Below are 21,188 nucleotides of genomic sequence, written 5' to 3' on the forward strand. Positions count from 1 at the left end.
CAAGCACTTAATCCCCCTTTCTTCTCATAACCAGGAAACGGGTATTAATACTTCTCTCATCTTACAGATATAATAGGGTTTCTTTGGGGGGGGGGGCGTGCATATAAGGTTCTGGGTTCCAGTGGCAGAGCTACAATAAGGCCAGTGTGCCCATGACACCTGCTAAGGACGCCCTGCTCTCCCTGCCCTCCCACTCCCCAGCCCCAAGTCCCTATCACCACCCCTTCCCAAAACAGCCCAATCTTGAAGCCCCTTTGACCACATACATGTCTGTACACTTCAGTGCAGTTCGCCTTAGATTTACACAGATGTGTGCTAGTTACTTTCTTTGGAACATGGAACAATGTCTTTATAGAAATTTATTTTATAAATGTTGATTTGTTCCTATCTTATGATGCAACTGAGTTATGTTATAAATAACACCAAACACAGCTCAGGTTCATGGGAGCTGTGGTCTACAAAATTTACAAAAGAGGGTTTCTTTCTCTTTCTGGGCATGTGACCTGCCACAGGCAATGTTTAAAATAGACAAAGTTGTCTTGGATCACCACCTATCACACTCTACTCCCTCTCCCTAAGACCCCTCTCTGGGAGGTTCTTGTCCACTAAGGCAACCCTTACCTGGAAACCCCTGTTGAAACCGTGTTTTCTGCCTGGCTTGATTTTCTGTCCTTCCCACCGGTCTCAGCTCACTACCAGCCCTTGACAGAACTCAGCCTCTGGGGTCAGCACAACTAAGGGGCTGCAATTTCTTTCTCATTGCTTCTTCCACAACTTTGAACTGGAGCTCAATGGCTCTCTAGAAGGTACTGGTTACTTCAGAATCTACAGAAGCAGAATCCTGAGGCAAAGGGTTTTGTACCACTTTATAGATGCCACTCGCATCTATAGAAAAGAGGCATTTCCAAACTGGGGGTGGCCGATATATTCTTCTGCACTATCTGCATGCTTCTGTCCTCGGGGTCTTCCATCTACTTGCCCCGTGGAGCTTTCTTCGGGGATCTGTGACTCTGCTTCTTTGGAGCCGGCATGAGGAGCGTTCACCGCAATGAGTTCACCATCATGGTCAGAGATGCCACTTCCAGCACTGGTCATTTCTCCCTGCCTTCTCCTCTTTTCCTTGTGGGATACAGCCGAGGGCAAAGGGACTCCATTTATTGCTTCAGAGCCTGTGGCAGCTGACATTCCTGGGACTAAAGCAACCCTCTAACTGGCCCCACCGTGCTTTGCCATGGAAACCCAGCACCCGATGGTCACCACCATCAATAGAACCTATTACCTAAATCTCTTGTCATGAGCCAACCACACCTGGCCACTGGTCTACCTCGCAGCAGACATCAAAACAACACAAACATTTCACCACACGATGTAGATAATCTCTTAAGAACATGAAGGCCCTTCTGAAAGATGTGAAGCGATCTCTAGGGCTTTCCAGTAATATTCTTTCCTCCCAGAGACAGTCAATGTGAGAAATTCACTTCCGGAAAGTGATCGTATCCCTCCCACCCGCACCATCCCCCAGGCCGTGCTCTTGAGGAAAAGGCAGCATCACGTCCTCCCTGTCAAGCGGAGGCCCTCTGATTTCCACTGCTCTCAGCAGGCCTGACTCACAACGAAACTGCAACCTCAAGAACATGAGGGGGCCAGGATTGCAAGAAGGAAATACAGGTGAACACACGCAAAACGCTGCCCGAGGGAAAGGTTTTGTTCCTCTTACAGAATGGCATTTTCAGAGCTGGGCAGAAGTTGTGAACTGAAAGTGGCTGGAGGGCCCACAGCCCTGCTGACCTAGTGGATTGGCAGAGAGGGAAAGCATGCATCAGAACCACACTTGCCAGCTAACTCCCACCAAGGACGGTCGATGGGGCAGGGTGGGGAGGGGAGTTTAGGGAATAACAAAAGTCTAGGATATTAGATTTGGAAAGTAGCTGAGAAAAACAACTCTGTCAAGCCTCCCACTTATAGATGCAGAAAGCAAGTCTGAAGGATGGAAAGGAACATGCCCGCGATCTCAGAGCAGAAGATCTAGGACTGGTTAGTGCTCTCCTGGACACCCAGCCAGAGCTCCTCCTCCTATGGAACTGACCTCTGTCCCCTGTAACATCCTCAATAATTGGAACTGAGATCCTGTTGGCTTCCAAATTTTCAGGTCCACAGAGTGATACCTCCAGCTACACAGCAGCTGAGCATTACTATGGAAAAGCATCAGCAACCACAACTTGGATGTCCTGACAGCTTGTTATGTGCCAGGCACTCACCTAAGCATCTGTGGACATTCTGTTTGGTCCCTACAACAACCCGACAGTGCCCGTCATCATCTCTAGTTGTAGATAGGGCAGCACCGAAGAACTCAGTAAATTGCCCAAGGTCATACCAATGGTGAGGGGCAGAGCTGGGCGGCAAATTTAGTCTGACTTCAAGGCCCACACACTTAACCACCACACTCTGCTGCAAAGGCAGCCCGAAGGCAGGGCATATGATGTGGTTTGCAATAACTGAACACTTGGACCCCAGGGGTGAGAGTTGGCAAAGTGGGTAGATAGGTGCTTTGCTGTCAAAGAACAGCTTCTTGCTGTCAGAGGTATATGAAGTCTGCCACAAAAAAGAGGCTTCAGTGCACAATTCTTAGCCACTTTTTTCATGAAATCAATCAATTGACTCCTTGATACCAATATATAGCCAACTTACTCCTTGAGGCTTCTGACCTTACTACTACTAAGAACAGTTTCAGATCACCCAAAAGCCGAGGCACAAACAGATTCTCTTCGATCTTTCAAAAAAATAGTATTTTAAAAGCATTGATATACTCATCAAAAACAGCAAAACTTTGCTAGACTTCCTTAAACTTATCTTACGGTTTTGTGATGTGTTATTTTGAACTACATTTAAAGGTAAAGCATCCAAGGGCCTCAGGAGTTCTTAGTCCAGCTCTGGAAAAAAAGAGGTTCTGTTTCCACTCATTCTAGAAGAAGTCTCCCACACTCAGGAGGGCAACCAGGGATCAAGCTTTAATTTAAACACAAAATGTGTGACACAGTTTCAAAAACAGTGCCCGCCTTATCAGTGATTTCTAAATTAGCCAGATCAATAACAACCCCCTGACTGTAAATGCCACTCAATTTTGCATGAAGTGAGAAGAGAACAGAAAGAAAATTATATTCATTTGATTGGATAAATCCTGGCCGGTTGGACGAAGAAAAGTCTGGCTTTATTTTGTAAGTTATTCTGAAAACCGAGAAAGTACAAGGCTAACCAAAGAGAAAGCAGGTTTCTTTTAAGAGCCTTTCAGAATTGAAGGAGAGAGAGAGAGAAATAGAAGAATTAAAAGTGGAAGTGAAAAGTAGAACCCAAAATAAGCCTGCAGTACAGTCCCTCTAATATCCCTGTGCCGCCTGATCGCACACAGCCAGCCCTACAACCCGGTCCTAGGCCCGGGCCCCTTGGAGAAGGGGGTTTACGGTACGAGGTGGGACACCATATCAGCCCCCAAAATCCCATGGTTTCTGACTTGAAACCACAAACACTGGGTGTGAGGAGGCACTTCAACTTCCATGACATACGTGACGCTCATAGATCTGCTGCATGGCAGGGCCACATTAGGTATTTGGAAACTCTGAATAAAGAAGGCAGTAGTGAGGCAGTGGGTTCCCCCTCCCCCATCCAGGCTAGGCACCCCGTGGGTAAATATCCCTTGCCCCTTCCTCTGAGACCGAACTTTGATCACCTCCTCCTACACATCTTTAGCCAGAGATTTTTGTTAAACATTTAGGCCAGAACTTCTCAAAGGGTGGTCCAAGGACCCCGGAGAGGTTTTCTGTTTTCCAACTCTATATTTACGTGATGTTGGATTTTCTTTAGATATGTCAACCAAATCAACGTATCACAACAGACTGAATGTAGCAGTAGATGTTAGAAGACAAAGTCTTCTATTAAAGCAGATATTTAGAGATTTGAAACAAATGTCAAACAGTGCCACTCCTCTCACTAAATGTGTTCCGACTTGGAAAATACAGCTATTTCACAAAAAATTATGTTATTTGTGTTAACATGGAATGAGCTTTTTATTATTGTTACTTTAAAATGAATCTTCTATTTTTTACTTTCAGTTTCTAGTATGGTAACTACTGATAGATATAACTCATGGCAGTAAAAGCTCTTTGGGGTCTCCAACAGTTTTTAAGAATGTAAAGGGTCCTGAACCCTAATGACTTGGAGAATTTAGGACCACAATGGCCATGAATACAGACTCCCAGTTCCTCCCTGGGAGAGTTTATGACCTAAGGCTAGCATGTAAATGACACAGTCACAGTAGAAGTGGCACGAGTCCAGGATGGGGAGAACACCTGGCTATTCCCATGTAATACAGATGTGTGTCTAAAGCACACATTAAAAACACGAGTGTGGTTGCAGATTTGGGGTCAAGGATACATTTTAGAGCTAAAGATCAGAATAGACAAGATGAGTACTCAATTCTTTGCTCCCTTAAATAAGGTTTCTTGAAGGTGATGGTGCTTTAGGGCACACCAAACTATGCCTTTTAACACTAATTTTGTCTCTCAGAGACAAATCCAGCAGGAACCCTTTTCTATCTGCATGTATTATAAGGCTTGAAATACTTTCCTAAGATAAAAATTCTAAGCAGCCCCCACCCAGTCTCTACCTCCCAAACACAGGGCTATGCACCTTACACATGCACAATAGATTAATAATTATTTTACATATAGAAACTTATTTTCACAGACTTTCAACTTCGTACCACTGCAACCCTATATGCTACACACATCTTAACAACTTCCCCAGTTGTTGGTGCTGGCCATGAGAATTCAGAGCAACTTAACACTCCCCTGAGTCAAGGAATTAAGTACTGATTTGAGAAGAAAAATGCATAAACAACTGATTTCAGATTCCGCCTTTGCCATTAACTCTCTCTCCTGCCTGGGAAAGTCATTTTCTCCTTTGGGCCTCAGTTTGCCCATCTGTAAAATGGGAGGTGTGAATTTAATAATGTCAAAGATCTTTCTTCTCACATCCTATGACACAAGATATTTTTAACATACCAACAACCATGGAAGATTTGTTAACATATGCCTGAAAGAGTTTTGGTTTGTAATTAGATTGTTTTATTGTTTTTTAAAAAAAAACCCAAAAACTGTATTTTTTTCGGGTAGCTGTTTCCCCAAGTGACTCTATCCTTTACCTATATTAGATAGAAGATAAAACATGTAGCCAATTACAGCTACAAAAAGTTTGAAAAGCACACAGTCACCAAATATTTAGTGAGAACCCTGGATGTGCTTAAAATTGTGCTAAGTACAAGGCAAACAATGATTATCAAAAACTTTTATGGGCCCCACCCCTGTGGAAGGCAATTTAATGGAAGAGATGGACACCAGTCAAATGACCACATGCCCATATGTATAATAAGTACTAGAAAAGAAAGGAGCAAAATATTCTCAGAAAATATACCCAGAAAACCTGACCTACACTGGAAGATAGAAAAAAATTTATTTGAAGAAGTAACATCTTAGCTGAAAAATGAAGGATAAGGACAAAGGAAGAAAAATCCAGAAAAGAGGAACTACATGTGCAAAGGCCCTGAGGTAGGAGAAAGAACATGGATCATTAAAAAGAAAAAAAAGATGAAAGTCAATGAGGCTAGAGAACAGGAGAAAGTGCTGAAAGTCAAGGCAGAAGAAACAGTCAGATAATACAGACAGTATTAAAAATATGGGATTTGCCTGATCGGTGGTGGTGCAATGTATAGAACGTCACCCTGGGATGCTGAGGACCCAGGTTCAAGGCCTCGAGGTTGCCAGCTTGAGCATGGGATCATCAACATGATCCCAGGGTTGCTGGCTTGAGCAAAGGGTCACTGGCTGGGCTTGAGCCTTCCCCCCCCAGGTCAAGGTACATATGAGAAGTAATCAATGAATAACTAAAGTGACACACCTACGAGTTGATGCTTTTTATCTCTTTTCCTTCCTGTCTCTCTCTCTCAAGGGAAAAAAAAAAGAATATGGGAGGTAGAGTCAGAGGCACATTCTAGAGATAAAGATCAGAACAGACAAGATGAAGTACTCAATTCTCTCTTTCAAAGTCTCTTGAAGGAGATGGTGCTTTAGGGGTACTGTGGTGGGAAGGAATGCTGAACAATACCTTTTAACACCACTTCAGTCATGTCTCAGAGATGAATACAGTAGAAACTCTTTTCTGTCTGCACAGAACTAAGGCTTGAAAGAGAACCTTATGCAGAAAGGGCATGTAGCAGCCACTGAAGGGCTTAAGCAGGGGGTTGGTGTTTGGAAACAATCACTCTGGCTACAAAGTGGAGAGCAGTTTGGAGAATGGATATTAGAATATCAGTTAGACATTTATTTTGGACCCCAAAAAAGATAGGATGGTAGCTTGAACCAGATAGTTGTTGATGACGATGGAAATGGAGAAGAATAAGCAGATTAGAAAGATGTTTGTGAAGAAAAATCTGGAAGACGTGGAAATAGATTGGACATAGTTGGCAAGGGAGTAGAAGAAACCAACAAGCTATTTCTAGGTTTCTGGCTTATATGATGGGTTAGATGGTGGTGCCATTCATTGGTTAGAGAGGATTGGAGGAAGGTAAGACCAGAGAAAGAAGATGAGTTTAGTCTCATATTCAGAATCAACTCCATAAACTGGGGCAGGCCCAGTGCAAAATGAAAATGTGAGGCCTCTTATTCAACAATTATTAAGAATTTTAGGACAGGCCTGACCTGAGGAGGCACTGTGGATAAAGCATTGACCTGGAATGCTGAAGTCGCTGGTTCAAAATCCTGGGCTTGCCCAGTCAAGGCACATGAGAGAAGCAACTACGAGTTGATGTTTCCCGCTCCTCCCCCCTTTCTCTATCTCTCTCTATTTCTAAAAGAGTCAATAAATAAAATCTAAAAAGAGAATTTCAGGACAGTGACAGCAGTACAAGGGCAGGACTTTTCCAAGCATGGGACCCTATGTGACCACACAAATCACAGGACCACAAAGCCAGCCCTATTCAGAAATGCTGGGTTTGCGGTGTCAGCCACCCAGAGGAGATCTGAGAAAACTAAATCCCATCAGAGTGACAGCACTAAAGTTTCAAGAATCCATTTGTGCCCCAGGCACAGGACCACTAGATATTCTAGGTAGTCATGCAGACAGAGCAGAAACCGATCTATCTTCCGGTTAACAGGGTCGCCAACACCTGGTGTCCGCCTGGCTCCTGTAAGCCAAATGTCTCATATGACATGTTAAAGATCACAGTGTCCCTTAAGGAAAATCCAAATTGCTTGCTTTGGTGCCCCATTGCACAAAGGGGAATTCCACATCGGCTGTCCAGAGATCAGCCCTTCCGCTGTGGTTTGCAGCGTCTGCCTGCCACCATCCTCGGAAGAGCACCCAATCGGCTTTGCATAAACTTTGCTTGAATTGGCCGAGGGGCCAGCCCCAGCTTGGCTCCTTTGACCCACTAACCCTTTATTCTAAAGCACCCCAGGCACAAGCCCAAAGTCAGAGGAGCCCAGAAGAGGACAGGGACACAGACCCTTGTCCCTTTGGGCCCCCACCCAGCCACAGTTGGGGGGGTACATACAATTCCACACTCTGTGCTGACTGGGCCTGTCCCAGCACAGTCACCAGGGAAATCTCTGACCAGGGAGCTGGAAAGGTTATTCAAGGAAATACTAGAAATTTCAAGCTGGGGAAACTATTATACACACTACATGTTCTGGATAAGAAGAAATGAAACTCCCGTTATCAGCCTTGTAATAAGAACTATACTGCTCACAAAAACTAGGGGATATTTTATCACTTCATATTTATTTTGAAATATCTCCTAATTTATGTGAGCAGTATACTAATGGGCAAGTCACAACCAGTCCTAAAGAGGATTCTTCATCAGAACAGTCATCCCCCTCGCCTCAGGCAGCCACCATCCCACCTTCTCTACGTACATCACAAGCCTGCCTGTGGCCCAATTAGCCGGTAAACTGGCTGAACCCTGAGTCCACCAAGCCCCGATTCCTAGCCCTCCTTTCGAAGCTCCAGTGCAGCCCTGCAGGACTGTCCCCACTCTTGGGACTGAGTTGAGGAATTGCTGCAAAGCACAGGGCAACTATACCAAAAAGGCTGCCATTATGTTGAGCATGAGGTGACTCCTTATAAGACGTAGTGCGCTATAAATAATAAATACCCTCTAAAATCTATTCACACACCCTCACCCCTGAAGTTCTTATCTACTTAGACTCCTCTGCAGCTAAAAAGGTGAAACTTACTGAATAGAACCTTTCAGAAAGATTGTTTTGATCTCCTCAGGCTGACATGCGTTTGGACCTCTGGACTTGACCCATGATCCTCCCTGACCTCCTGCAGTAACGAATAGGAGAGCAGAGCAGGAAGGCAGGAAAAGCAGCATGTAGATGACATAGGAGAGTTGTCACAGCCTCAGACTACCTGCCTCTGGACCTTTTATTGGGTGAGACAAAAAAATAATAATATCACTTGTTTTTTAAGCATGTTTACTTAGTCAGATTTTCTTTTGTTTGCAGCTGAATCTTGAAATCAGGGAATATTTTAGAGTAGGGATGGAAGAGAAGAAGTATTTCCCTTCCCACAACCTTCCTCTGATTGTCCAGTGAGTCCCCATTGAAAATTCTACTTCAATTCAATTTAATAAGCATTTATTAGAAATCCTCCGTGCATCCAGACTTGAGGGAAAATTGGACTCAGGCCATTTAACCTCAAAGAGCTCACAACCTGCCATGTGGCATTTGTGTCCTCTTCAAATCTTCAGGACCAAATGGTGCCCAGACTGACATTCCTTCCATCCACAGGTCCAGCTCTCTCACTTCCTTCCTTACGTGGACTCTTCCCTTCAGTCCTTCCATTGTCCTGAAATACAAACTCAAATGTCCTAATGCACAGATTGTCGATATTTATGGCTCAGATGTGACTGGTGAATTTGGGACTCTTCCTAATGGACCCTAATGACTTTTCCAATAAAGAGATGATCTTCTCAGCCTTGAGAAATAGGATGACTCCTGTTTTTGCTGATGTCATTGTTTTGTCAATATAAAAGTAGAAGGTCTTACTTTTCCCCAAAAGGTTCATCCTCATTCTCTTGTATCATCTTGACAACAATTCTATGAAATATGTTGATAGGAAACATATTGCTATCTCTATTTGTTAATCAAGAAATTGCATCAAGAAATTTACCTATGGTTTTCTCTTGGCAGTTTAGATTCCTGAAATTTTGAGATGAGAAGACAGTGATTTCAAATCAATAGGAGACGGATCACCTATCCAACAAGTGGCTTATGGGTTAAAGAAAGATAGAAATAGTTTTTGCCCATCTCCCTCCTCCATGCCATCTTGTGCTTACATGCATGCTCTTGTACATGTGTGTATACATATTTATCTCAAATTATAAGAAAGTGGAAAACATGCTTCCTGCCTCCCTGAGTTGCTCCCCCTCTCCCTCTGAGTCCTTACTTGTGGACAGACCAGCCTCCGTACGTAGCATTGCTTCCTCCAGCCCCAGCCAAGTTTCCCAGAGCACTCTGCTCTTCCCATCCTAATATACTGCTCACAAAATGAATGTGAAGCGATAAAATATCTTCTAATTTTTGTGAGCAGTGTAGTAATGGGAAGCTGTGTACCTGGCACCTACCATGGGCCAGACCCCGTGCTCAGTGCCCGATACACACAGGATAATAAAACACCATCAGGGACCCCGCTGCTGTCTGGGAGAGACAGAGCACGGATGTTTGTAGGGTTAGTAGAGGAGGAAAGCACAGGCCACGGTGGCAAACAAAGGAAGGAGGGGTCCATGCTGCTGGGTTGGGAAGCAGCTCCGCAGAGCCTTGCCCTGCTTCGGGCCCTCTGGATAACTGCTCGGCCACACCCAGCTCCGAGAGGGGTCAGCCCTGTGGGCTGAAGAAGACCCAGTCCAGAAAATCCAGGAGCCAAGAGCGAAGGAGAAGGGTGGAAAGGACGCAACACCCAGCTCCCGGCTCCTGTCTGTTTCCTGGCCATGAAACGCAGTGCTCCTAAGCGCAGTGCAAATCTGGCAGGAGAAGCAATTCCTCTCTAGAGCCACTCCTGTTTACCAAAGCCTCTTTCTCCCTTCGTGATTCTTAGGTTTCTGTATTAACCCTCCCGAGGGTTGGGAGGGCAGGCCACAGTCCCCTGATTCTGACCCACAAGGTACATCCACAGGTGGGCCTGGACCCTTCTCTCCTCCCTCCTACTCACTCCAGGCTTCCCGGCCACCTCACTTGCTCTGGCACAGCGACCTTCTCCAAAAAATAATATCACTGAACCCAGTGCCATTCATTGGCACCCAGTGTCCAGGTGCCAATGCAGGATGGCAAGGAAATAACAGAAAGCAGATGTCAGATGTCCTACATCTGGTTCCACTTGTTAATTTCCCAAGCCCCATCCCACTGGATGCCCAAGGCCCCAGACAGGCAGGACACAGGTACTGTTGTCTCCGTGGGATAGATGAAAAACAAACACGGAGAGGGCAAGGGGCCTGGGTTTAAAGAGTGACAGAGCCAGGGCAGAGCCCCGGCCTTCTGCCCCCAATCCCAGGTCAGTGTTCTCCCCATCACTGTCTTCACTGGTGGGTGGAGCCCCTGTGGAAGGGGGGAGATCAAGACACAGAGAACCCCAGAGACTTGCCAGAGATCTGAAGAAGTCATGCCACCACTGCCATCCTTCCTAACTAAGGGGAGGGTAACACACCTCACCACATCTAGCTGCTCTGCCCCCCCCCACTCTCTCTCTCTCTCTTTCTCTCTCTCTCTCTCTCTCTTTCTCTCTCTCTCTCTCTCTCTCTCTCTCTCACACACACACACACACACACACACACACATTTACACACACCCTTACATATGCTCAAACACTGGCACACTCACACACTTACCCACATGTACACACATTTACATGCCCATTTACACACACAAGCACCCTCACATTCACACATACACACATTCACATGTCCAAATGCAAGACAAGATAACATGGCTTCTCTGGGCGTGACCCCTGGTGGCACAGCAGATAAAGCATCAACCTGGAATGCTGAGATCGCTGGTTTGAAGCCCTGGGCTTGCCCAGTCAAGGCACATATGGGAGTTGATGCTTCCTGCTCCTCCCTCACTTCTCTCTCTCTCTCTCTCTCTCTCTCTCTCTCTCTCTCTCTCTCCCACTCCCCCCCCAAAAAAAAATAAATAAATAAAGTCTTTTAAAAAATAAAAAAACAAGGCTTCTTTGGAAAGGGGAGAAGAAATAGGCGAGAGTGAAGGAGGGGGCCTGCTGCCTGGCGTCAGGGCTCCCTGACTTACTTCCTGCGGCATTTCTACTCCTCCTTGTTCTCTCAAGCTTAAGTGGCCGGGCCTAGCAGCTTTCACCTGAAAGAAACCTGAAGGTCTTTTTAACCCAATCTTTTAATTCCACACACCGGGAGCAGTGCAAAGCAGAGGAAGGGGCACGCTGTCAGCGTCAGGCCAGCCTGGGTGCAAAGTCTGGTTCCCTCGTTCAGCACCTGTGTCACCCTGTGCAGGTTGCTCAGCATCCCTGTGCCTCGGTATGCTCACTATAAAAGGGAGATAAGGGTCCTGGTGACTGGCAGGTACCAAACTTTTGACATGTGTGGATGCCTCTTACTAACTTCTCCCAAGTACTGGGACAGCCGGGGAGGTGGAGACACGGACCCGAGTGTCTCGGTGAGCCCAGAGCCAGAGAAGAAGCCTGGGGCACATCCCATGCCCCTTCCCCTCCTGTGGGAAATGTTGGGACAGAAAATTAAAGAACCAGAAGGCAGCTTTGAGGATATTTAGCTCACCCTCGTGTTTCTACTTGGAGAGACTGAGGCCCAGAGAATTGAAGTGACTTCTCAATTCAACAAGGAAAAGCCTTGCATATTCAGCCAGGTTAGGGAAAAGATCCAATTATTTCTCAATCTCAGCGTACTCTGGAATGACCGATGTGTTCACGTCACTGTGACCTAGGAACACGTGAATGGAACCCACAACTCTGGGCCTCTGCGCACAGAACAGCTGTTCACCCCAGGAAATCAACTTTTTTTTTTTTATTAAGAGAAGCTGAAAAAGTATTTTAAAAGCAAGAGAGAGGTAGCTTCTCCTAAAAATAGCCATAATGCAGAAGTTTGTTTCAACCATCCTTTTTTGCTTACAATGCAAAAAATTAACACTTAAACAAGTTCATCAAATGCAAAGCTGAAGAGGTCTAAGGAAGGGAGGAGCTTTAATCAGAAAGAACCTTTGCCTGGAAATTTGTAAGTGGCTTTTTTTCATCAATGGGGAGGCCCTACTGAACCCACAATATAAAAGGGGGACAAGGTGAAGGTCTGTCTACACAGCAGGGCCTTTGCTCTTGCAAAACCAAACCACAAGGTTAACTCGCAGAAAAGGCAGAGTACTACCATGCTCAGCTCAGCACTGCTCTGTTGCCTGGTCTTCCTGGCTGGAGTAGGGGCCAGCCAAAGCCATAATACCCCATCTGAGAACAGTTGCATCCACTTCCCGGACGACCTGCCCAATATGCTTCAGGAGATCCGAGCTGCCTTCGACCAAGTGAGGATTTTCTTTGTGAGTATGATGCCCTCCCGTCCTTCCTCCCTGAGACTGCTTGAACGAGGCATCCTGCTAGAGCCCCAAGAACCCTGCTTGTTTACCTCCAACCCCAGCACCCATTTGCCCCCAAAGTTAAATTCTTAAGAGACTTCCCCCATCAAGCTATGGGTTAAATGAGTTAAGCTAAGCCTGGATGATGCATCAGAAATGCAGGAAAAGCTGCCTAAGAGGTAAAAGCATTGTCTCCTATGCTCAGAAACATTTTGTGAAATTCTGCTGGAGCTCAATGCTTCATTGGCTAGGAGAAATCATGACGGGTGTGACTGAAGGCGAAGATGCTTCCCACACCTTGCGTCAGGGAAATATAAATTGCCTCTGCTAAGAGGCAATCCAGAACCCTAAGACTGATGTTTAGGGAAGCGCCATGCAGGGGGAAACCTGCATGAAGAGCTGCTTCCCATTCCCAGAGAGCCTTCCAAGCTGCAGGGAGGAGTGGGGAGGAGCGGGGAGACAGGCAGAGAGCAGCCTCTTTGAACCTGATGTGTCTTTGCAGGAAGAGGACCAGGACCGAGTCAAGTTTCTGCCTTGGCTTTGCAATCAGGCAGAATGTTTTAAGTAACTTGATCACAAGGGGGAGTGCCTGATATAGCTAAGGGTTCCAGCGGTTTGTGTCAAGAACTGTCCTTTCCATTTTTGAGCCAGGGCTGCCGTTGATTAAAGATCAAAAGCTCTATACATAAAAAACATTCATTTCAGGTATTTCCCCCAACCTCAGGTTTATTCTCATTTTGTCGTTCTTGTAGCAAAGTGAAGACAAGCTGGACAGCATGTTGTTGAACGGGTCCCTGAAGGAGGACTTGAAGGTGAGAGCTGGGAAGGAGGGAGGGTGAGTGTGCCTGTGACTAAGAGACAGGGGCTCTCTGCTTCGTGCCTGCAGGAGCCGGCACAAGGGTCTGCTTCCTTCACTTGAAAAGGAGAAGTAGGAAGATCTTAACTCAGCACACAGCCAGACAGAGAGTTACAAAGGGCTCATTCCTGGGTGTGGGGAGGAGGCGTCTGGTGAAGGAAGGTCTCTGGGGACAAAGCCATTCTCTCAAGCTAGTGGCAGCAGTCTTTCCTCCCGGTCACCACGCCCGTGCTTCTGCCCTTAGGGTTACCTGGGTTGCCAAGCCTTGTCAGAGATGATCCGCTTCTACCTGGAAGAGGTGATGCCGCAGGCTGAGAGCCAGAACCTGGAGATCAAGGCACAAGTGAACTCCCTCGGGGAGAGGCTTAAGACACTCCAGAGGCAGCTGTGGCACTGTGTGAGTAGCGGCCACTCCTCCCCTAGTGGCTTGTCCCGAACACCCTCTCAGCTCCTGACAGCACTCACCCCCACCCACTGGGCACACAGACACAGAGTGGCAGAGCCCACTTGTTTCTCTCTAAGCAGGGGGTGGGGTGGCTGCTAGGCATTTACATGTGAAGATTTGCAAACAGCTTTCCTGTTATTTGTGAGTCATTTGTGGGTTATTAACTATTCCCCTGTCTCTGTATGAAATGGGCCCAGAGCTACAATCAGGGCTCCCTGGTCCTTTAGGACCTATGCCTTGTGCCCAGCAGGAGGGGCCAAGGGGTTAAGGTCGCTGGGAGAGGAACCCTCCACTTTCCTCTTATTCTGAACGTTTTGAAGGCAGAGCTCTAAGTGGGGCTAAACCTGGGATTGTAGAAGGGCCCTGAGGCTAGTGTCTGTGAACAATTCCCAGGATAACCTATTTCTTCAGCTGAAATGATACCCTCATCCCTGGGAAATCGGCTGATTTGGGTCCCTGTTTGTAGGATGGGACTATGCAAAGGGTTCGGTCCCCGTAGTTGAGACTGTGCCTCTGTTCCTCAGGGACTTAGAAATAGTTCTCAGTGTCATGTCTGGACTGAAAGGGAGGGGCTGGGCCGAGGAGCAGGAAAGGACAGAACTGCTGGCGCGGCACCCACTCAGCTCGTGCTTCAGAGGAGGAAGCTCCTGAACATTTCAGAGTGGCTACCGGCAGAACATGTTTTCTCTCCTGGGCTATGTCCTCTGTCTGGTGGGGAGGAATGAGAGAATGAGAGATAGGGTTACGGCAGGGGGAGGCATTCAGGACGAGTCTGGCCCCTTCTTGCCGCCAGCTTATCCCCGAGTACTATGGGCTCAGGAGCTGGGAGCCAGTGTCATGAACACTTTCTCTTTCCCTCCAGCATCACTATCTGCCCTGTGTAAAGAAGAGCAAAGCCATGGAGCAAGTGAAGAAGGCCTTTAACCAGGTGAGTTTGCAAGGTGGCAGGGAACGTTTGGGGACCGACCTCTGCCCACTCCCAAGGGGCAGAGGATGACAGACGCTAAGCAGGCCCCATCCTTCACTGGGAGGGACTGTGGGAACCTGACAGATGGTGTGACCTCCTCAGCCAGTGAGGAGCGGCCGCCTCGGTTATATTTGTTTTCTGTGAAGTCTCTTTGGGGGTTTCTAAATGACTGGTCCCCGCCTTTGCAGGCCTGCGGGTTGAGCCAGCCAGTCAGCCTGTGAACACAGTGAGCTGGGTGCTGGGGAGACTGACAAGGGAAACAGAAAGTCGCTTGTTGGAAATCCAGGCTGAAGCCACATGTGCAGGAAGCCGGCACGTGAATGTGCAGACACAAGCATACCCAGAGCTTCAGCCTGGGTTCCCCAAAGCTCAGGCAGAGCAGGAAGCAGGATTCTCACTTGTCTGAGTTGGTTCAGGCGCACTTTCCATTGGCCACTCACACCTCCCAAGGTGCCTGAGAATGTCAACTCTCAAACCAAGTGGGGTTTCACGCTTCCAACTGTTCTTGAACAATTTAACCCTCATTTCCCAGAAGCCATGTGGCCGGTGTCCTCTTCAGGGGCCGGGGACAGACACTGGGCAGGGTTCCAACATCAGGGGACATGAAACCCTTGACACAGGCCGGAACTGCAGGGTGAGGCCTGCTCAGTCCTCTGATGGAGGAGAATAAACCTAAAAGAGGTTCCCTTCTCTCCACTCTCAATGTCCTGCTTTCAAAGTGGTTCTGCTAAATGTTTTTTTCACCAAATTCTGAATAAGCATCATGTGAGCACATGGCCTTCAAAATTGTTTTAAAAAAACACCATTTTGAACGGTGCTTTGCGGAGTGGGTGTTCTCGTGCCGCTACAAGCCACGCCTCAGGTGGATGCAGGGCCTTTCCCACGGCAGCTAAGCTCCTCAGGTTCCCTGGGTCCGTCCTTCACCTCCAAACTCGAAGGATCAAGTGCAGCTTCTGGGGCCCAGGTCATGGCCATCCAAGTGAGGGACCAACCTCCCCACTTGCTCAGATCGGGTTTTCACTAAACATTTCTTATCTCCCCACACAGCTCCAAGATAAAGGGGTCTACAAAGCCATGAGTGAGTTTGACATCTTCATCAACTACATAGAAGAGTACATGACAAGGAAGATGAGAAAGTGAAACATCCTGAGGAACAAAACATCTGGGACGGCGACTCTGCTAGACTCTAGAACATAAATGAAATATCTCCAAAATCTGATCCACGGTTCCAGGAGAGACGGACCAATCCCGTTGTACCTCTCTCTAGAATAGCCTCTGATACCTCAATTTCTATTTATTTGCTGAGCTTCTCTGTGAACTACTTAGAAAGAAGCCCACTATTATAACTTGTTTCAATATTTATTATTTTCACCTGCGTTTAAGCTGTTTTCCATAGGGTAACACTATGGTATTTGAGTGTTTTAAGAGAAATTGTAAGTTATATGAAAAAAAAAGTGTTTCTTGGGGAGCCAACTGAAGCTTCCATTTTAAGCCTGACCATAATTTATAGTTGTTGAGCTGTTCCCTGATCTCTTTCTAATATATATTATTATTGTTGTTATTGTTATTATTATTGTTGTTGTTCCTAGGCCTGGGGCTCCCCGAGTGTTATAAAGATCTCACCTTCTTAGGAAGAGAAACTAGGGAGCCCCTTTGATAGTTAATATCCCAGCAGCTCAGAGGGATTCCCCTGACCTCATTCCCCAACCACTTCATTCTTTAAAGCTGTGTGGTCAGCTTGTTATTTATAACAACCTAAAATTGGTTCTAATAGAACTCAGTTTTAACCAGAAGTATTTCAATTCCTCTAGGAATGTTATATTGTTTGTCTGTCTTTGTAGCAGATTTTAATTTTGAATAAATAAATGGGTTTTATTAAAATCATGTTCTGATGTCTATGGACTTTTGTCTGATGAAAATCATTCCCTCAAAGTCTCTGAGACAGAAGAGACTAGATGAATGAATCCTACATTACGAAGTAAAAAGCCAACTACACTCTCCCAGAAAGAGAAGCCTCCAGACACAAGCAGGGGGAAAAAGTATTCTCCCTTCAGAAGCCAACATCGAAGATCACCATAGTCTCCATAAACTCAATTCTTTTTTTTTTTAAAGCTATAGGAATGTTGAATGTTTGATTTTTTATTTATTTATTTATTTATTTATTTATTTATTTATTTATTTTACAGGGACAGAGAGAGAGTCAGAAAGAGGGATAGATAGGGACAAACAGACAGGAACGGAGAGAGATGAGAAGCATCAATCATCAGTTTTTCTTTGTGACACTCTAGTTGTTCATTGATTGCTTTCTCATATGTGCCTTGACCGCGGGCCCTCAGCAGACCGAGTAACCCCTTGCTCGAGCCAGCAACCTTGAGTCCAAGCTGGTGAGCTTTTTGCTCAAGCCAGATGAGCTAGTGCTCAAGCTGGCGACCTCGGGGTCTCAAACCTGGGTCCTTCGCCATCCCAGTCCGACGCTCTATCCACTGCGCCACTGCCTCATCAGGCCATAAACTCAATTCTTTAAGAAATTACCCCTAAGTCCTTAAAGACCATGCTGATTTTCAAGGCTAGGGTTGAATTATGCACATACGAAAATTAGAAAGATAGGCAGAGGAAGTTTTTTAGTGTTTTTTGTTTTTTTATTTTGTTCATTTGTTTGTTTGTTTGTTTGTTTCTTCAAATACCAAGGTTCCAGGGGTGAGCACCAATTTGCCCAGTTATCATCAGGACTGAGACAGGGCACTGTCAGGGCTCCGGCACATGGAGATGTTCCCAGTGCACACAGCTGACTGTTACTGGTATTCACAACTAAAATTTCTACCAAACCCTCCCTGGCCTGAGGCAACAGGCTGGACCCAACAGAGTAGAATATAAGCAAATTAGCCCGCTCAACAGGACACCCAAGGATTCAACTGCTGCTACTCCTCCTTGAGCCATCAGACAAATGTGAGATTGGCCCCAGACTTTGATCTGCTGGGAGGGGCATGGTGGCTGGGGAAGCCCTGCTCAAAGCCACGGGACCTGAAAGAGCAAAGGGGAAAGAGTGAGCTAAGTAAACACTAATTTAACTAGTACTACCCTAGTAAAGTTCATTTTAAAAACAAAACAAGAAGAAGAAGAAAACACTGATCCCCTTCACGCTCTGCCCAGGCAGCCCTGGCCTGGGGGACGGTGGGAGCAGACCGGCTGTGGTCAGTCTTTCAGTAAGACCTGACTCACTTCGGTTAGTAACCATAGGAAGGAAGAGGGGAGCCTCAAAGCTGAGACTCTGAGATGAAAGGTAGGTTAGGTTTAAGAATGGAAGCTAGCAGAAGAAAAGGAAAGAAGGAGTGAGGCTGTCTTCGCTGAGGCTCTCTGTGTTGAAATGGAGAAGTCACGAGTCCCTCAGCAGGAAGGGTTAGGCACTGAGGGTTATCTTTCAGGCAATACACACTAACTTAAGGTTGAGGTTGGCCCTTCACCTGAGGGAAGTGGGCATCTGAAGTCAATAGACAAAAACTCGCCTGGGGAAGCTGCACAGCTCATTCAGGTATTGATAACTACTACAATTTACTGAGCTTATTTTGAGCTAATCAGTACCGGGCATGTATGTATCAGGCATACTAATGGTACATTGTTGCTATTTTCTCTAAGAGGAAACTGACTCAGAAGTATTGATATTGCTTAGCCCTGTGGGAAATGTGGAGAATGGACACTGAGAGGAACATAAAAAACCTTTCCTTTTGTATTAATGATCTGTTGCTGCCCCCCAAATCTAGCAGCTTAAAACAACAAACATTTGTTATCTCATAGCCTCTCTGGGTCAGGAATCTGGGAATAACAGCCAGGGGTTCTGGCTCGTGGTCTCTGATGAGTTTACAGTCAAAATGGCAGCCATGGCTGCCATCACTTGAAGGCTTGACTCGGGCTGGGCAATTCATATGCAAGGTAGCACAGTCACATGGCTGTTGACAGAAAGCCTCAGTTCTTCACTTGCTATTGGCTGGTGGCCTTGATTTCTCACTACATGGGCCTTTCCATAGGACTGCTTGCATGTCTTCACGACATGGCAGCTGTCTTCCCCAGAGCCCATAATCTGCGAGACAGCAAGGTGTCTTTTAGACCTAATCTCAGAAATCTCATACTATAGTGTCTGCTACATTCTGTTTGTTAGAAGTGAGTTGACAAGTATAGCCCCTATTCAAGGGGAAAAGAATCAGATTCCACATTTTTAAGGGAAAAGTATCAAAGAATTTGTGGACATGTTTTTAAATTACCACATTCTTCTGAGAATTTAGGAGAAATAGCTCCTATCCTGGGTGGGGGGCAGGAGAAGGTGAGGTAGGCATCAGTGTGCATGGTGGAGTCATCATCAGGGACACTACCCTCCTTCAGTTCTCTCTCATTGGCTCAGTCGAATTATATTTTCTTCTTCTGAGCCTCAGTTTCTCATCAGGAAAACTAGCAAAGCCTTTTTTTTCCCAATGATTACAAACTGAATATGTGTGTCCTCTCAAAATTTACATATTGAGCCCCCCCCCCCAATGTGATGGTGTTTGCAGATGGGGCCTTTCAGAGGTAATTAGGGTCAAATAAGGGCATAGGGGTGGGGCCTCATGATGGGATTAGTGTTCATATAAGGGGAGACACGAGAGAGCCTCTCTCCCTCTCTCTCTCCCCACATGCACAAAATAGAGAGGTATGATGAGTACACAGCAAGATGGTAGCACCTGTAAGCCAAAAGAAGAGGCCTCAGAATGAAGCACCTTGATCTTGAACTTTCAAAAAGCCTCCAGACTAATGAGAAAATCAATTTCTCTTGTTTAAGCTATCTAATCTATAGCTGACTGCCAGGTGTGATATAAGAGTCCAATGGAAGGTCCGTTATAAAGGTATAGATGTATTTTGGATAAGAAGAAAAGAGATGAGGTCTAGATGAGGATTTTTTTTTTTGCCTCTGTGTCCCTCTGTCCTATTATACCAGAGTTTGGAAGTTTGGATTACAGTGAAGAATAAGAATCTCTGTTTGTCAACTGCAGAAGTGAGGAGGGTGGGACCATTGAAAGAAGCTCCCAGAATCTGTGATGACAGTATGGTGACCCTATCTGGCCACTGACAGAAATCAGACAAGTAAAAAGCAAACAGGTTCTTCTACCTTGGGAGCTAGGCACAAGCTGGAAGGAAGGGGATCAGACCAGAGAGGAAAGAAAGAGGAAAGGGAAGCTGCCCATTCTATGGCATTTCCCCCTGAAACACTTGTATATGTGGATTTAATTGTGGAACATGGGGACCAGCTTTAGGCTTGGGGTGGTGTAGGGAAAAAGCAGGCACAAAACTCCAAGGAAAGAGGAGTTGAATCATAAGCACATGTACTCAAAAGTTAAAATGGCAGCAAGTCCTTTGAACTTCGATAAGCCTCAAAACTGGCTACAGGCCCTGGCCGGTTGGCTCAGTGGTAGAGCGTCGGCCCGGCGTGCAGAAGTCCCAGGTTCGATTCCCGGCCAGGGCACACAGGAGAAGTGCCCATCTGCTTCTCCACCCCTCCCCCTCTCCTTCCTCTCTGTCTCTCTCTCCCCCTCCCGCAGCCAAGGCTCCATTGGAGCAAAGATGGCCCGCGCGCTGGGGATGGCTCCTTGGCCTCTGCCCCAGGCGCTAGAGTGGCTCTGGTCGCAGCAGAGCGACGCCCCGGAGGGACAGAGCATCGCCCCCTGGTGGGCAGAGCGTTGCCCCTGGTGGGCGTGCCGGGTGGATCCCAGTCCGGCGCATGTGGGAGTCTGTCTGACTGTCTCTCCCCGTTTCCAGCTTCAGAAAAATACAAAACAAACAAACAAAATAAAAAACTGGCTACAGTATGAGCCAGTCAACTGTTTATCTCAGTTAATGGGTTCTAAGTGACATGTGTCCCATTTTTCAGTACTCTTTTTTTTTTTTTTTTGCACTAACGCGCTTGATGACTTTAGGAATTTCCCTACCTTGTCTGGACCTCAGCTCAGTTTCCTCAATAATAAAATAAGGAAATAGGTCTGAATTAATGATTTCTAACTGGGACCACTAGATTGATGCAGGTTCTTGAAGGGTTTCATGGCAAAAAGAGAATTATCTTGGAATAATTTTCAAATTTTGAAAAAGCCTAATAAAATTGTACCTTTTCTAGCCCCACCTCCCATAAATCTGCACAAGCACATTGGAAAGTAATGCTCTATGCTTGGCAGGAGTAACGGCCACTTGGTGTGGAAAGACAGGCTGTCTCGTGCCGATCAGAGTCTCTATTTGGTAGTCATCTAT

General features: G+C 46.3%; 1 protein-coding gene and 1 long non-coding RNA gene across 3 annotated transcripts in view; one reads left to right on the forward strand and one right to left on the reverse strand.

Moving 5' to 3' along the window:
• Nucleotides 1-13,851, reverse strand: part of LOC136390850 (uncharacterized) — a 29,783-nt gene extending 15,932 nt beyond the window's left edge. For both annotated transcript variants that reach the window (XR_010748775.1, XR_010748774.1), the window contains exon 1: nucleotides 13,763-13,851. This is a non-coding gene — a long non-coding RNA (uncharacterized lncRNA). The remainder of the gene's footprint in view (nucleotides 1-13,762) is intronic.
• On the forward strand, nucleotides 12,456-16,127 carry IL10 (interleukin 10). The gene is made up of 5 exons (XM_066361889.1): nucleotides 12,456-12,620; nucleotides 13,409-13,468; nucleotides 13,757-13,909; nucleotides 14,820-14,885; nucleotides 15,972-16,127. The coding sequence occupies exons 1-5, from the start codon at nucleotides 12,456-12,458 to the stop codon at nucleotides 16,062-16,064; spliced, it is 537 nt and encodes a 178-aa protein (XP_066217986.1). The 3' UTR covers nucleotides 16,065-16,127.
• The last annotated feature ends 5,061 nt before the right edge of the window (nucleotides 16,128-21,188 follow it).

The sequence above is a fragment of the Saccopteryx leptura genome, chromosome 2 (genome assembly GCF_036850995.1).
Source record: "Saccopteryx leptura isolate mSacLep1 chromosome 2, mSacLep1_pri_phased_curated, whole genome shotgun sequence".
Classification (NCBI taxonomy): Eukaryota; Metazoa; Chordata; class Mammalia; order Chiroptera; family Emballonuridae; genus Saccopteryx; species Saccopteryx leptura.

Coding starts and splice junctions, on each gene's coding strand:
- IL10 (XM_066361889.1), top strand. CDS start 12,456: ATGCTCAGCTCAGCACTGCTCTGTTGCCTGGTCTTCCTGGCTGGAGTA. Junction 12,621..13,408: donor ACCAAGTGAGGATTTTCTTT/GTGAGTATGATG, acceptor TCGTTCTTGTAG/CAAAGTGAAGACAAGCTGGA. Junction 13,910..14,819: donor AGAGGCAGCTGTGGCACTGT/GTGAGTAGCGGC, acceptor CTTTCCCTCCAG/CATCACTATCTGCCCTGTGT.